General features: G+C 46.3%; 1 protein-coding gene across 15 annotated transcripts in view; it reads right to left on the bottom strand.

The window, feature by feature from the left end:
- The window catches only part of Gas7 (growth arrest specific 7), a 234,159-nt gene that overhangs the window by 21,076 nt on the left and 198,907 nt on the right, over window positions 1–14,176 (bottom strand). For all 15 annotated transcript variants that reach the window (XM_047543646.1, XM_047543645.1, XM_047543659.1 and 12 more), the window contains 3 exons: window positions 9,765–9,854; window positions 6,492–6,607; window positions 3,960–4,034 (listed from right to left, as the gene is read on the bottom strand). In XM_047543646.1, the coding sequence (XP_047399602.1) occupies window positions 3,960–4,034; window positions 6,492–6,607; window positions 9,765–9,854 (281 nt within the window). The remainder of the gene's footprint in view (window positions 1–3,959; window positions 4,035–6,491; window positions 6,608–9,764; window positions 9,855–14,176) is intronic.

Here is a 14,176-nt window from a genome sequence, read left to right as displayed (position 1 = left end):
GGAGCAGAACTGGAGTGAGTCTGAGGCAATTCAAGCTGTGGACATTTGTCTTTGCCTGAGCTCCCGGAAGCTGGGCTATGGCTATCGGGACCATGTGGGTGGTCTAGGCATCCTACCTGATCCCACAGGTGGGCAGGAGGTACAGAGTGGGGGAGGGGTGGAAGCAATTGTGGCAGTTATACAGAATACAGAGCAATGGTTTGAATGTGTCCCCAAAAATGTGTGTTGCAAACTTAATCCCCATTGCAATGGTGTTCAGAGGTGGGGCCTTGGAGACGTGCTTAGGCCAGGAGGGCTGTGCCCTTGTGAAGGGATTCATGCTGACAGACATTCCCCCATTTTGCAGTGCTGAGGATGGAATCCTGGGGCACATGCATGCTAGTCAAGTGCTCCACCACACAGAGCCACACCCTGAGCCCTTGATCAACTTAACAGATGGTGCAGCGACAACTGTATGCCCATACCTCATGCCGTTCACACGAATGATCTCAAGACGATCCTAGCTTTAAAGTCAAAGCCAAGGTGACACATGGCTTACAGAGGCTGTCCTGGGATGAGTGGGAACATGATTAAAGAGAGATAGCTGAGTGACACAGAGCAGCCTGTGGGAGGTATGAATGAGAGACACAGAAAGGCCCTGGGAGGTGTCCAGAGTTTTCCCTATAGAGCTGAAAGTTTGCTGTCAGCAGAGCACATGGTGAGTAACTAGCCAGGGACTTGTATGGTGTCCTGAAAACGTCAGCTCATGGCTATTGGAAGAAAACGCACAAGCAAAGTCTCCACCTAGGACAATGTCCTTGGCCCCATCTCCAGACTGAACATTTGCAGGTGAAAGGACATTACTCCAAACATTCGGATGAGCCCAACTGAGCCAGTGCATCCCCACGCATGCTCCCCGTCCCTGGCATTCCTAGCCCCTCAGAGCCACTTGAAGATGTGTGGAAACATCATACTGAGCCCTGTTAACATGTACAATTAATATGTTAATCAAAAGTAAAATCATTAACAATTTTAGGGAAAAAATCCACTTAGAAATTCTTCCATTTGAAAAAACAAACAGATGTCCTTTTGTCCCAAAATATGGTTCGAGGAATGCCAAATCAAAATGCATGTGACCCCATCACAACCGTCAACCAGGAAAGACCAAAATCCCATTTCCCTTCTACACAGGAGAGGAAAACTGAAGGCAGAATAAATCTAATTCCATTTATTCACCAGCGTGCCTGTGTCCTCTGAAAGCCAAGGTGAACTCAGCACTCGGGTGGTCAAGCCTCTCTAGTCCCCCTGACTGCACATTCCTAGGTGCCCCCAATTTCTAAGCTTCAGCATTGCACCTGGAAAGTTTCCAAGGTGGGTTGGGTCAAATGCCCAAATCTGTGTATAAATGCAAAACAGCATTTTGCACGCCGTGTGTAGGGGGTCCACGTGTGCACCCCGAAGTGCCTGCTGGGGGGAGTGTGTGCACGGGGTTACCATGTGCAGCAGTGAGGGGCACATGGGCAGGTAGAGGCGAGTGGGCAGAAGCTCGTATGTGAGCATGTGTGTTGTTTGTCTCCTGCTTGCACGAGTGTGTGTGTGCAGCATGGTGCAGGCCTGGCATGTGGGGCTGGGCTGCTCGGTGGAGGAGCATATGCTGTGTGTGCTGGCAGGACATAGTGTCCTTGGCAGCAGCCCAGGCCCAGGAGGTGGAAGCCGGAAGACTCCGGAGCAGCACAGTGGTTGCAGGGCATGGAGATCCTTAGGAAAGTCCCTTCCCAGGCAGCAAGGGCTACTTTGCCTATATGTCCCCTTCTGCACGGAGCAGAGGGGCCAGGAAATAATTAACCCCACTTACGTCTGTGGGAGAGATGCTGGTCTGTAGGTCACCCTGTGGCGTGTGGCTGGCCGAGTTGGTGGAAACCATTCCCAGGAGGTTTGGCTGTGTCGTCGGCCCACACGGAGGCCTTAATCAAAGCCACATTTATTTGGCAAACTCCCTGTCCCCTGCAGGATTTCAGGCCATGAAGGCAGACTTGGACTTGTTGAAGATCACAGCTCTCTGACAATCACAACCACCCCACGGCAGGATGGCTTCCTTCTTGGGGCTTCACTTCCCCTTGTAGGAGAACTTCAGAGAGACTTGTGCAGGAAGGTCAGAATAGAGAGGTGACCTCTGGGGACCAACTCTAGCCTCCTGAGAGTCTTCCATATTATTATTATTATTTTATTGAGGTAAAAATCATGTGACAAAATTAACCCACTTAATGTGAGTAAACTAGCAGTGATTAGCACGTCCCCAGTGTTGTGTGACCAATGACGTTTTCATCAACAGTCACAGAAAAAGAATGTGTGTTCCCCCCGATTCATAAGCTAAAGGCCTAATCCCTGATGTGGCTGCTATCACAGCCACATGTGTGCTGTGGGGATGGGACCTTTAAAGTAGATAAGGCTGAGGCGACCTCCTCAGCCTCAGGCTGCTGTCAAAGACACATAAAGCTAATGGGTGGGGCCTGCATCCCATAGGATTAGTGTCTTAGAAGGGACTCCAGGAAGCACCCCCCACACCCGCACACACCAGGATGGGCTGTGAGGCGAGGTGATTGACTGAAACCTAGGGGAAAGCTCTCGCCTCACACCAGCCCTGCCGGCACCTTGGCTTCAGACTTCCAGCCTCCAGAACTGTGAGAAAATAAATGTCTGCAGTTTAAGTCACACTCTGTGCTATTTTTGTTACTGCAGCTTCATCAGACAAATACCTTAAAAAAAAAGCTTTGCCAATGAAGCAGTCTCTCCCATGTCCCCCTTTTCCCCGTGCCATGATAACCTACTCTGGATGTTCCAGATAAATGGAATCATATGCTATGTGACCATATTATGTGTCTGGCTTCTATCACTTGGCATAATGGTTTTGAGCTTCATCCACATAGCACATTTCAGAAATCCATTCCTTTTTACGGCTGAATAATACTCCACTGAGTATCCATGGATAGGCATTGTGCATATCCTACAACTTGTGCACCCATTTCCTGATCTGAGTTGTAAATGTTTGTTTGAGTCCCCGTTTTCAATTCTTTGGGATAGACGCCTAAGAAGGAATTGCTGGGGTATATAGTAGTTCTATGCTTAGCTTTTTGAGGAACTGCCAAACTGCTTTCCATAGGGACTATCATTCGGCACGCCTTCGGTGATGCATGAGGGCTGACTCTTAACAGAGCAGAAAGGCTGAAGTCTTTTTCCCACTAGGAATTCTTGTATGACTGGGAGGGCTGGGCTCAATGTCGGCCCCACCCACAGAAGTTGGAATGGTCAGTGGGAGCAGGAAGGGAAGCCTGGGGCTCAGGCCCACAGGAGAACATTCTAAGGGGCTAACGTGAAATCCTCTCATGCCCACTTTCCTCCCAGCCTGCCCTCAGAAAAAGGGGATCTGGGGGTGGGCATCTGAAAGCTGCTGCCCAGTTATAGGGGAGAGGGCAGAGGGGCTTCTGACATGCTCCAGCACCTGGCAGGAGGGCCCTGGGTCACTAGAGAGAAGACAATGTACAAGTTCCCTCCTTGAACATGGACACCCACACTTTGAGTCATGGGTAACCACCTTGGTGGAGCTCAGGGTACTCAACCTGAGCTAAGGGCACCCTTCCTGAACTAGAGGTGGCTACCTTGAACTATGAGCACCCACAATGAAACCTGAGCATCCACCCTGAGCTATTAGTACCCACCTGGAACCATTAGTACCCAGCTTGAGCCATGAGCACCCATCTCAAGCCATGGGTGCCTACTATGAGTTATGGGTGCCCCATTCGAGCTATAGGTGTACACCTTCAGTCACAGGGTGTGCCTTGAACTATGAGCAAACAACTTGAGCATGGACCCACCTTGACCCAGACTTATGGAGAGTTCCTCATCCAAATTCATCTATCCCAGTGACAGGTGATGGGTGAGAAAGGATCCTCCCCAGTTCCATTACTCTCCTCCCTACTCACCCTTCCTCTTGTGCAGCCAACGAGTTCTGAGAGAGCTTAGCCAAGTTCTTTGCATATTCTTCTTCAATCTTTATCCTGCAAAAGGAGAAAACCCAACGCGTCAGCTCTCCAGTGCTGGATGGTGGATCGAAGCTGCTCCCTGCCAGGTAGCAGCTGTGTAAAGGAACCATTAGGTCACGACAGAATGTAAACTCTGAGTGTGTGGTTCTTAATATTTACTGAATAAATGCATGAAACTGTTTGAGCCTCTGTCACCCAACTGCAGAGTGGGATATTTCTGCCTGTCTCCTAGGACTATGAAGATGAGCGCTATCATTTGAGCAGTTCCTGGCAATAGGCTGGACACACAGAGGCCCTTACATGAATGAATGCTACTTATGACAGACCACCAGGGATGGTACATGTGTCTCCTGCCTTCAAGCTCGGAACTCTGATTTTAGACCCTCCCAGATGGCCTCAGCCTCTTAGAAGCAAGAATAGAACATCTCTCTGCCATCTCCCACCCCAGAGCCTCTAATTGTGAAGTACTGTCAAGGGCTCGAGTATTTCCATGGAAACCAGGCAGTGTCCAGAGCTGCAGCCTGGTTCTGCTCCCCTGGGGAGGAACGCTACCTTGCATAGAGCTTCCAGCTGGTAGACCCTTAACATACTTTCAAGGTGACTCTCTGGGGAGCGTTCTGTGTTAAGTGTGTTGTCAAATGTGCTGCTCACCACCGAAGTGCTCCTTGGGGCCATCGTGGGAGGCAGAAGAGCTGTGTTATGACAACCAGAGCTGGCCAGAGGGAATGGGACCCCAGAGAGCCCCTGGGTCTCCATGTCTCCATGCAGTGAACAGAAAAGCCCGAGGGGCTGCAGTGTTTGCTTCCTGGCCATTCGGGTGCAGACAAGGCGACTGACATCCAGCAACAGCATTCTGAGTAATAATGGATGCACAATGTGGCACAGAAACTCAATCTCGCTCCTCCTGGCTCTGCTTCACTCTCATCTATACCTCTAGCCAGTCTCTGAGTCTTCCAGCGCTGAACACTGACTTCTCTCTCAATTCTGTTGCTTCCTCTCCATTCCCTCCGCCTTTGCCTCCAGCCCTCCCAGGATTACACGGACTGCCAGCTTGGACCTCCAAACTGTGGCCAAGGTTTCTCAAAACCAGATCCAACTGTGTCACAGTGCCAAGGACATGCCAGGGCAGAGAGGTGCACCTGCCATCTGCCTCCCAAGTCTCACCTCCAAAACCAGCCTATACCACCTCCATGCCCTACCCTGCTTTCTTCAGCAGAGGCCACAGCAAACCAGGGACCAGGTCCCACCTCTGCACCTAGGCTCTGGCCTCTCCTGGCTCTGAAAAGCACCTGCTTTGTGGCCCGAGGGTGGACTGAGAAAGTTGGAGGAATATGCATTTCACCCGGGGAGACCGGAATGCCCTGCAATGGCAGAGCCCGTGTGTTTGCTAACATTACGCTGTTATGAGCATAAACCATAGGCCCACTCAGACTTTGGCTTAGACAACACTTTTTCTATTTGCCTGTTTTATATTTTTGTTTTCTTGCTCCTGAGCATTGCGGCTTTCCAATTTCCTACCAGTTTAATGGGTCATAAAATAAAGATTTGATTATACAAATAGAAAATAGGCCTCCTAAGGAAAAGGGTGCTTTAAAATGCCAAAGCATTATTACCTGATTATGGTTATTATAATAAAATAAAAGAAATATTTTTTAAAAGATACTGCCATTTGCTCTAAATATTTCCAGTATGCCTTGGAAATACTATTTAAAAAATTACGTATATGTGTGTATACACACATGCGAATGGCAGGTATATGGAAGTGTGTGGATATATGAGTGTGTTACAGGAGTCTCAGAACTTAGGAAGAAAGAGAAGAAGGAACTTCTCTTTCATTTTGCAGCTTTCCTTCTTTCTGTTGGATTGAATTTATTGTTTCTTCATCAATGTTCCCAAGTTCTTCAGACAAACTATTGGCATATTCCCTGAAGGCAGGGGGTAGTTCTACATTCCTTGGCCTGAACAGTTTTTGTATGAAGATGAATTGAAAAGTAACATTCCCCCTTTTGGATTCTGGTGAGGGACAGTGCTTCAAATGAGGACCAGATAGATAAAGGGGTGAAGCAATGGGGGAGACAATAGGGAGTGGTGGAGACTGCAGCAAAAATGGGAACACATGCTCCTTCCACAGGGCTCTGCTGCTGACCTCCAGTCAATTACTACATGAGGGATGAGGAGGCTATCAACCCTGTGCCCTCTCAAGAGATGCTAGGTAGCCAGATTTTAATGTAAAATCTACCAGTATTTTTTAAACATTGGTTCGAATCTTCAAAAACACTACACAGGCCAAAGCCACACATCTGATCAGATCTCTCCCAGGCACCATGCATTTGGGACTCCAGCCTCATGTTCTCCTAGTGCTAACCAGTCCAAGATTGGCCGTGCAGTGCTGAGTCCCTGCTGACTCCCCTCAGGCCCTTCAAGGTGGGCCCTGTCACCAGTCCCTGCAACTGGGTGGGACCCGGGCTTTACCTCTCTCGGACGAATTCAGACATTTCTTTCTGCATTTGTTTGCCCTTCAGTTGCTTTTGGAGCAGCAGTTCGAACCCCGCCACGGTGCCATTGCCTTGGGGGTCTTTCTTATCAGCCTGGGAAAGAAAAAGAAGCACAAGGGTTCAAGTGACATCTGGTGCCTGATGTCAAGGAGAATGGCATGCAGGGAAGACAGATTCCAGAAAGCACCCAAATTTGCCTGGCAGCCCTAACCCAGCACAGTGCTGAGCACATAGTAAATGCTCAATTAGTGGTCTCGATTATTAGTTACTTTAAAATCTAAATCAGGACCTGAGGGAGATGGTCAAGACAATGAAGTGGGAACTAGGATCCAATTAATTTTTATAAACAAATATTCTTAAAACTTCAAAATGAAATGATCTGTTTTATCTGCACTTCCTCAACCACCTGGTATCCCTTTCTGCTTTTCCCTGCCCATCATGCATCCCGTCATCTGTCCACAAGGCCAGGCTGCTGGAGAACCAACTCACAGAGCCATCCCAGGTCCCTGGTTGTCACCAGGATTAAAACAGTGTCCTCCTGCATTACAGTCTTTCTGTACCAAGAATCCAGGGTTAAATGCTTTGATTATTAACAGAAGGAATTAAAATGGGTTCTGATATCATAGAAAGGCACACTGGTGGGAACTTTGTCCCAGCACCTGGAAAGACCCAGGTTCTCATCTCTGCTCAGTCGTGGGGTGACAAGGTCAGGTTCATCCAATCCTAGGCTGTGCCCCTCCCCTCCACCATACCCCTTGAGATTGAAACAGCTTGCAACTCTAGGATCTCTTTCAGCTCAGACATTCAGGACAGAAGAAGGGAAAGAGGCTGCCAATACTTGCAGAGAACCCCATTTACCATGGTCAAGAACATGAAAGATTTTATGGAGTCTTCCTGATCCTGCCCAATTGAGATTCCCTTCCACGGTCTCACTGCCCCAAGACCCTCTGGTTGTTCTGCTAACACCTCTCATGACTGGACATCACCACTCTATGTGGTCAAACCATGTCACCATGGGGCTGCTCTTGGAGTTTAAACATTTCTCCATGTGCGCTGGGGATGTGTGCATTTCACTCTGTGAATGTTACCTCTTGATAAAAAAGCAAAGAAAAAATTAACCAAAATACTGATCCCAAATCTGCCTCCCTTCTAGGATGGATATGTTGAATGACTCATGTACTCCAGGGAAAACCAGATAGAGAAAAAGGCTTTAATGACTATTGTTGGCAGAGAGATATTCCTTCCTTTTTCATTTCCTCCCTCCTCCCTTTTTTGAGGTACTGGGGATGAAATCCATGGGTGCTCTATTTTCTGAGCTGCATCCCTTTTTATTTTGAGACAGGGCCTCACTAAGTTGCTCAGGCTGGCCTTGAACTTGAGATCCTCCTGCCTCAGTCTCCCAAGTCACTGGGATTACAGGTGTGTACCCGGTGCATCATAAGAGAAATTTCTATTAGAGAGGAAAATACCTTCATGGTTAGGAAAGAAAACCCCCAGAGTAAGCCTCAGAGTTCCCAGAGGGCTGGAATTAAGCTGAGCACCCTGGAGTGTCACACCCTCAGATGCTGCTGACCAGCAGGCAGGATTACGTGCTCCCTCCAACTCCCCAAGCTCCTTGAACACCCGCAACACTGAGCTCCAGGCCAGGCTCCCCAAAACCTATTTCCAGGGCTCAAACCCTTCTCCCTTGAGTGGTCCCTTTAGGGTGAGCTTTGCAAACAGAGCTATGTCTCCCCATCTCTGCCACTGCCACTATTCTTCCAGGTCATCTCCACTCACTCTTAACTTTACTCTTGCCTACATGATGGATGTAAACCAGATCACACATACCTCTCTGCTAAGAACCTTCCAGCAGCTCCCTATTGCAAACAGTATAAAACCCTTATAGGGACCTATTCAAGTCTTATACACTGACCCCTGCTCCCCCTACTTCTGAGCTCATCTTTCCACATCTGTCTGATGCTAAAGCCTGAGCCCTTTTCAAACTGTTTTGTACTAAAACCTCTGCACCTATCCCAGCTCTTGAAGCCACACAGCTGCAGGGATAAGAACTGTCCCTACCAGAGGTCAACAGGAATCTTTGGATATCTTCTAAGTATGAATGATTTGGAAGGAAATTTTGTAAAAGCATTTTGTCTAGTAATCAGCAGACCTAAAAAAGGATAGATAATCCACTTTGCACAGTGGTGAAAAGGAAAGGATTTTATTTATTTACTTTTTCTCAGAGTCTTTGCAAAAGCTCTCTTTGGAGATGTACAATTCAGTAGTTTTTAATATAATTGCAAGGTTGTACAATCATTGCCACTATCTGATTTCACAATGAGGCAGTCCACTTTTCAAAGTCATTGTGGATTTAAAAATTGCAAATATCTGGGATTGCCCTCAAGAATTTCTGAGGTATAGGACTCTGCATTTATTTTAAAATTTTTAATTTATTTTAATTGTGGCAAAATACACATAACATTTATCATTTTTACCATTTTTTGCGCAGTTCAGTGACACCAATCACCCTGTTGTACATCTGTCTTCACCATCCACCCACAGAACTATTTCGTCCTGCAAGACTGAAATTGTGTGTCCATCAAGCAATATGCAAAAGTTCTGCAAGCACAGAACATTTAAAGTGGGAGCTCTCTGAACATCTTTGAACCCATCCCTGTTTTGCTGGAAATGGTACTTGTCCAAGGTCATTGACATCAGGTCTGGAGCCCAGATTTGTCTACTGAATCTAACTATAGCTCAGTTGGTGGAGTGCTTGCCTTGCAAGCACAAGGTCCTGGGTTCAATCCCCAGTACAGCAACAAACAAACAAACAAACAAACAAAAAACTGTGAAGCTAACTTTAGTCTGCCTTTCTGCCTTTGCCCGTTTTTTTTTTTTTTTTTTTTTTTTTTGGCAGCCCTGGGGATCAAACCCAGGGCCTCAGGTATGCTAGGAAAGTGCTCTACCCCTGAGCTATGCCCCCAACCCCTCTAGTCTGCCTTTGCTGAACATCAAAGAAAATGACCCTTCAGTTAACTGGCATTCTGGTGGGGGTTTCTGTGTTGTCACAAACAAAATCCCTGCTGATTCTTTGAGATTTAAAGAATGATTTAGACTCCAGGAGGGTCTTCAATTCTCATTTCAGATGTCAAACTGACTGCCAGACCTTCAGGCTTCAACAAGAAAGTCCCCTCTGCTTTGGGCTCAAGAGCCCTTCCAGGTGTGTACTCCTGGTTATTGGAGCCACAGAAACTGAGGCAGCACGTACCCAGAAGTAGTCACAGTAGCTCCACTCAGTTGGCTTCAGCAGCTGCTGTTCAGGCATTGTGTCTGGGTGAGGGAACGTCACGCAATTTATCTGGAGGGTGCAGAATAAAAAGAAAATGACTTCATTAGAGGCTGGGAAAAGTAGGAAAGGCCTTACTCCCTGGACAAAGCAAGAGGTCTCCCTTGGGTCGAGGTTGATGGAGCATGCATAGGTATCTTCAGATGCTCCGGTGCAAGGAGGCATTCATGCAAACCCCAGGGGTGGGAAATCAGGGCAAACTCCTTGGAGGGCAGTTTAATAGGACCTATCGCATTGCAAATATTTAGATCCTTCCACCTAGCAATTGCACTTCCAGGAGTCTGTGCTGCAGATATGTTCATTCCTGTGTAATGAGACATACATGCATGGTTTTCATTACAATGCTATTAATGGAAGCCAAAGGCCACATCACAACTCCATGGTCCATCAGTAGGGGAACAGGTAAGCAAATTATGAGAATGAAAGATCCATGAAAGCTGTATTCATGGCAAAAAATAGTGATAAAGTTCTTATATATTGATAAGGGAAGTATACCAGGACATACTCTTATGTGGGAGAAAAAAAACAAGGTGCAGAATAGTATTCCATTTGTATTAAAAAATGGGGGTATAAGAACATTTGGCTATTTCTGTGTAGAATACTTCTGCAAAGTGATGAAATGATTTGCTCCCAAGGAAAGAATGGTGTTGGTGAGGGTCAGAGGTGAGAGGTTATTTCAAGATACATATTATATGAACAACTGTAGTACAAAATTATAATCCAGGCATGCACTTGAGGTTGGCCCTTGCCAAGGGGAGTGAGGTGCAGAAGTTTTGGGGTTGTCTCAGAGTTTTTTCTGCCCAAGCACGTTGGAGGTGTCCCTGTGCTGTGACAGCAGCTTTGTTCCTGCTATGTGGCTTTAAGCCCTGGATCCTCCTTTTCCTATTGGAGATGGTTAATTTGTTTTCTCTGAGAATAAGCCCTGAGTCATATCAATCACTGGCCCTTTTTTTTTTGCAGCCCAAATACTTGCAAGGAGAAATTTTGGATGTTAAAGGGAACAACTGTGCAGAAAACCCAAGATTTGGGGGACAGTATGCAAACTCTGACGCCAGGCAGGGCATGCTAACCAGTGAGGTGTCTGTGTCAAGGAAAGTGCAGCTTGGAAGGAAGGGGAAGAAGCTCCTGCCCTGAGTGAGGGCCAGGGTCCATGGAGATGCCTCTGAGGGGCAGATTCACAAATAAGAGGAGGAGTCCAGTATTACCCAATGATGTGAGGACTCAAGAGAGGCTGGAATTCACAGTTTTTATATGAACTGTCTCAATTGTTAAGTGTTGGCCATTCAGTCAAAGCTTGTAACAATAAAAACAACACTGTAAGTCCATCAGACCCTTCTGTCAGCTGAATCAGGCCCAGGTATGACCAGACATGTCCTCTAGTTCAGGGACTCAAGGGCAATTGGAAATTAATCTACCTCCCTCCCACCCTAGCAGCCAGGAACACAGGTCTCACTTGCTGTCCTATGAGAAGAGCTGGGGAGCAGTCCTAGCCAAAGGGAGGAGCCCCTCCTGGATGCTGATATCTAGTGAGATAAGGTAGGGTTTTCCACTCTGGAGAGAGCACAGGCTCAGGGATGACCCAGAGAACTCTGGAGATGGGCAGCACTGTATTCTACCAAGGTCAGGATCAAGGTGGGTCCTCAAGATTCTGGAGTTGGGGAACTTTCTCCCAAAGCTACGTACCCAAGGTAGCCCTGGCTAGTAGCGGCCTGCTGGTTAGCCTCTCATGCCCAGCCTCAGGAGACGGTCTTCCCACAAACACACCACACTGTGTCCAGAGGTGAGTCCTTTCCATGGGTCTCAAAAACCACCTGTCCAGCAGGTGTTACTCGGTGCAATCAAGAAAACAAGGGATGGATCTGGAACTTCCACATATTCCTTATTTTGTGTTCCAGCGATCCTGATTACAACAAATAATGGTGATCACAGTCTACCTTTATTTTGCTTCATAATGGATCCCATGAAAATTTTAATAGAACTTAATGCTATGTGAACTATGATTTCAAGTAAACTGGGCATTAAAAATCATAGAACTAGCTGGATGCAGAGGTGAACACTGTAATCCTGTAATCCCAGCAACTTGAGAGGCTGAGGCAGGAGGATCGATTGCAAGTTCAAGACCAGCATTGGCAATTTAGCAAGATCCTGTCCCCCCCCCCCCCAAAATATGGGAAAGTACCAGAGATTAGCTCTGTGAAGAGTGCCCCTGGGTTCAATCCCCAGTACTGGGGTCAGGGTGGGGGAAAGGAACTAGCAGGCTGAAGGTATACTCTCCCTCAATATTCAGGGGCGATTGGTTCCAGAACCCCTGATAATAGCAAAATTCATGGATATTCAGGTCTCTTATTGGTAAAGAATAACAAAGAAACAGTTTGTACACATTCAATACAGATGAAATTTTTTAAGAAATATCTTCAATCCACAGTTGGTTAAATCTACAGAAGTGGATCCTGAAGATACAGAGGCTGTCTGTACTCAGAAGTGAATATAAATGCCTTCTAAAATACCCCTTCCCCTCTTCCTTCCTCTTTTCTTACCCAAACTGCTCTTGGCCTGAACCTTTCCTTGGGGAAATATCTTCCTACAAAGGAAAAACTTTACCATGAGAGGCAACTTGACCAGAGGTTGGTCAGCAATAGGAAGAGGAAATGGTTCTTGCTCAGCCTTCCCCAGAAGATGACCCACCCTCAGAGAAAGAACAGGACCCAGGATGCCAACACCAGGATGCCCATGAAGACAGATCCCATTAGCCTGAAGCAGAGATGATACCAGAAACAGCCCCTCAATGACAAATTCCACCTGACTCCAAGCCCAACCATCTGAAAGTCCTCTGACCCTTCCCAAGCCCCCCTCAGTTCCTGTTTTGTCTTAGAGCCAAGGGGGAGTGTGCTTTGGAGTCACCTAGAAGGTTTGTTAAAACACAACTGCTGAGTCCCAATCTCATAATATTTAATTCAGGAGGTCTAGGTGAGAACCAAGCTCCCAGGATTTGTAATGGTCCAGGGACCACACTGTAAGAAGCAGCATTCATGACCCATGCTGAGGGCTTTGTGACCACCAAAATGGAAGACACAAGATGGATGAGCCCCAGAGCCCCACTCTCAAAATTCTATGTGGTTTCTTACCATCTTCTCTGTGTGGTCACCTTTATTTTCAAAATTATATATTTTGTCTTCATTGCCTGAAGTTCTGTCTTCCAAGTGGTCTCCTCTGTTGGTGCTACTTTCCATTGAATTTTTATTTTGGTTTATTGATTCTTTCATTTCAAAGATTTCTTCTAGATTTCTTCTCAGGATCTTTATCTCTTTCTTTAAGATATCTTCCCTCTCCTGAAACATAGCTCTGATTTCACTCTTTATATCCTCCTTAAAGTCGTGAAGCAGTTTTACTAAGTATATTCTGAACTCCTTCTCTGACATTTCTTCTACTGGTTTGTCAATGGAGTCTATAATTGGAGCATCCTGGTTTGTTTGGAGTGCTTTATTCCCTTTTTTTTTCATTTTGTTTGTGTGTCTTCCCATTTAGCCGTGGGGATCTGAGGTAGTACAGTTTCTACCCTGTAGATTTATAGGGTCCCTGAAGGTTTCCAGTACCTCACCTTTAAGGGGAAGACCAATATTAACAGCAACTAATGCAAACAACATACAGCCTCAAACTAAATAGCTCCTATTAAGACATCTACAGTTTTGTGGCATACACAGAAATGATGTAGTCAACTATTGTCTAGAATATAAACAGTAAGTTTGCAAAGGGGTTTACAATTTCTAATGGTGGACAAAGAGAAAACAAGTGGTGTAGGATGGGATGTTTATGAGGAAGATGAGAAGATAGAAATAAAAATTACTATAGGAAGAATGAAAGAGGAATTAATAGAGGTCGGCTGTTAGCAGGAGGAAAGAGAGAAAGAATCCAGGGAAACAAGTAAATGAGAGGAAAATATATATAAAGGGAAAAAAAGTAAAAATAAAAGAATATACAACAAAACTGTAATATACTATTCAGACATCCCAGTTCTCAATGAATTGATGCATGAAAAATACTTGGTTTCAAAAGGTAGAGATATGAGAGAGAAGGGAAAAAAAAGGGATCTTAATGGAAAATTGATCACTTCAGTTTCCCTACTCTGTCGATAGGTGGGGGTTGTCTGGAGTTTGATGGTAGCTTTACCCTCAGGATAGTGAGGGTTTCTAGGGTAGGAGGGGTGGACTTGGAAGTGAGATATAGCAATTGATGGTCCACATTGGAAGACTGCACACCAGTCTCTTTTCTGTTCCCCTCATGCGATGTAGGAGCCTGATCTTAGACCCTTACGTCACCTGCAGACCCCACAATTC

This window comes from Sciurus carolinensis, chromosome 3, assembly GCF_902686445.1.
Source record: "Sciurus carolinensis chromosome 3, mSciCar1.2, whole genome shotgun sequence".
Classification (NCBI taxonomy): Eukaryota; Metazoa; Chordata; class Mammalia; order Rodentia; family Sciuridae; genus Sciurus; species Sciurus carolinensis.
The sequence above is the reverse complement of the archived record's forward strand: the minus strand, read 5'-3'. Positions and strand labels throughout refer to the sequence as shown.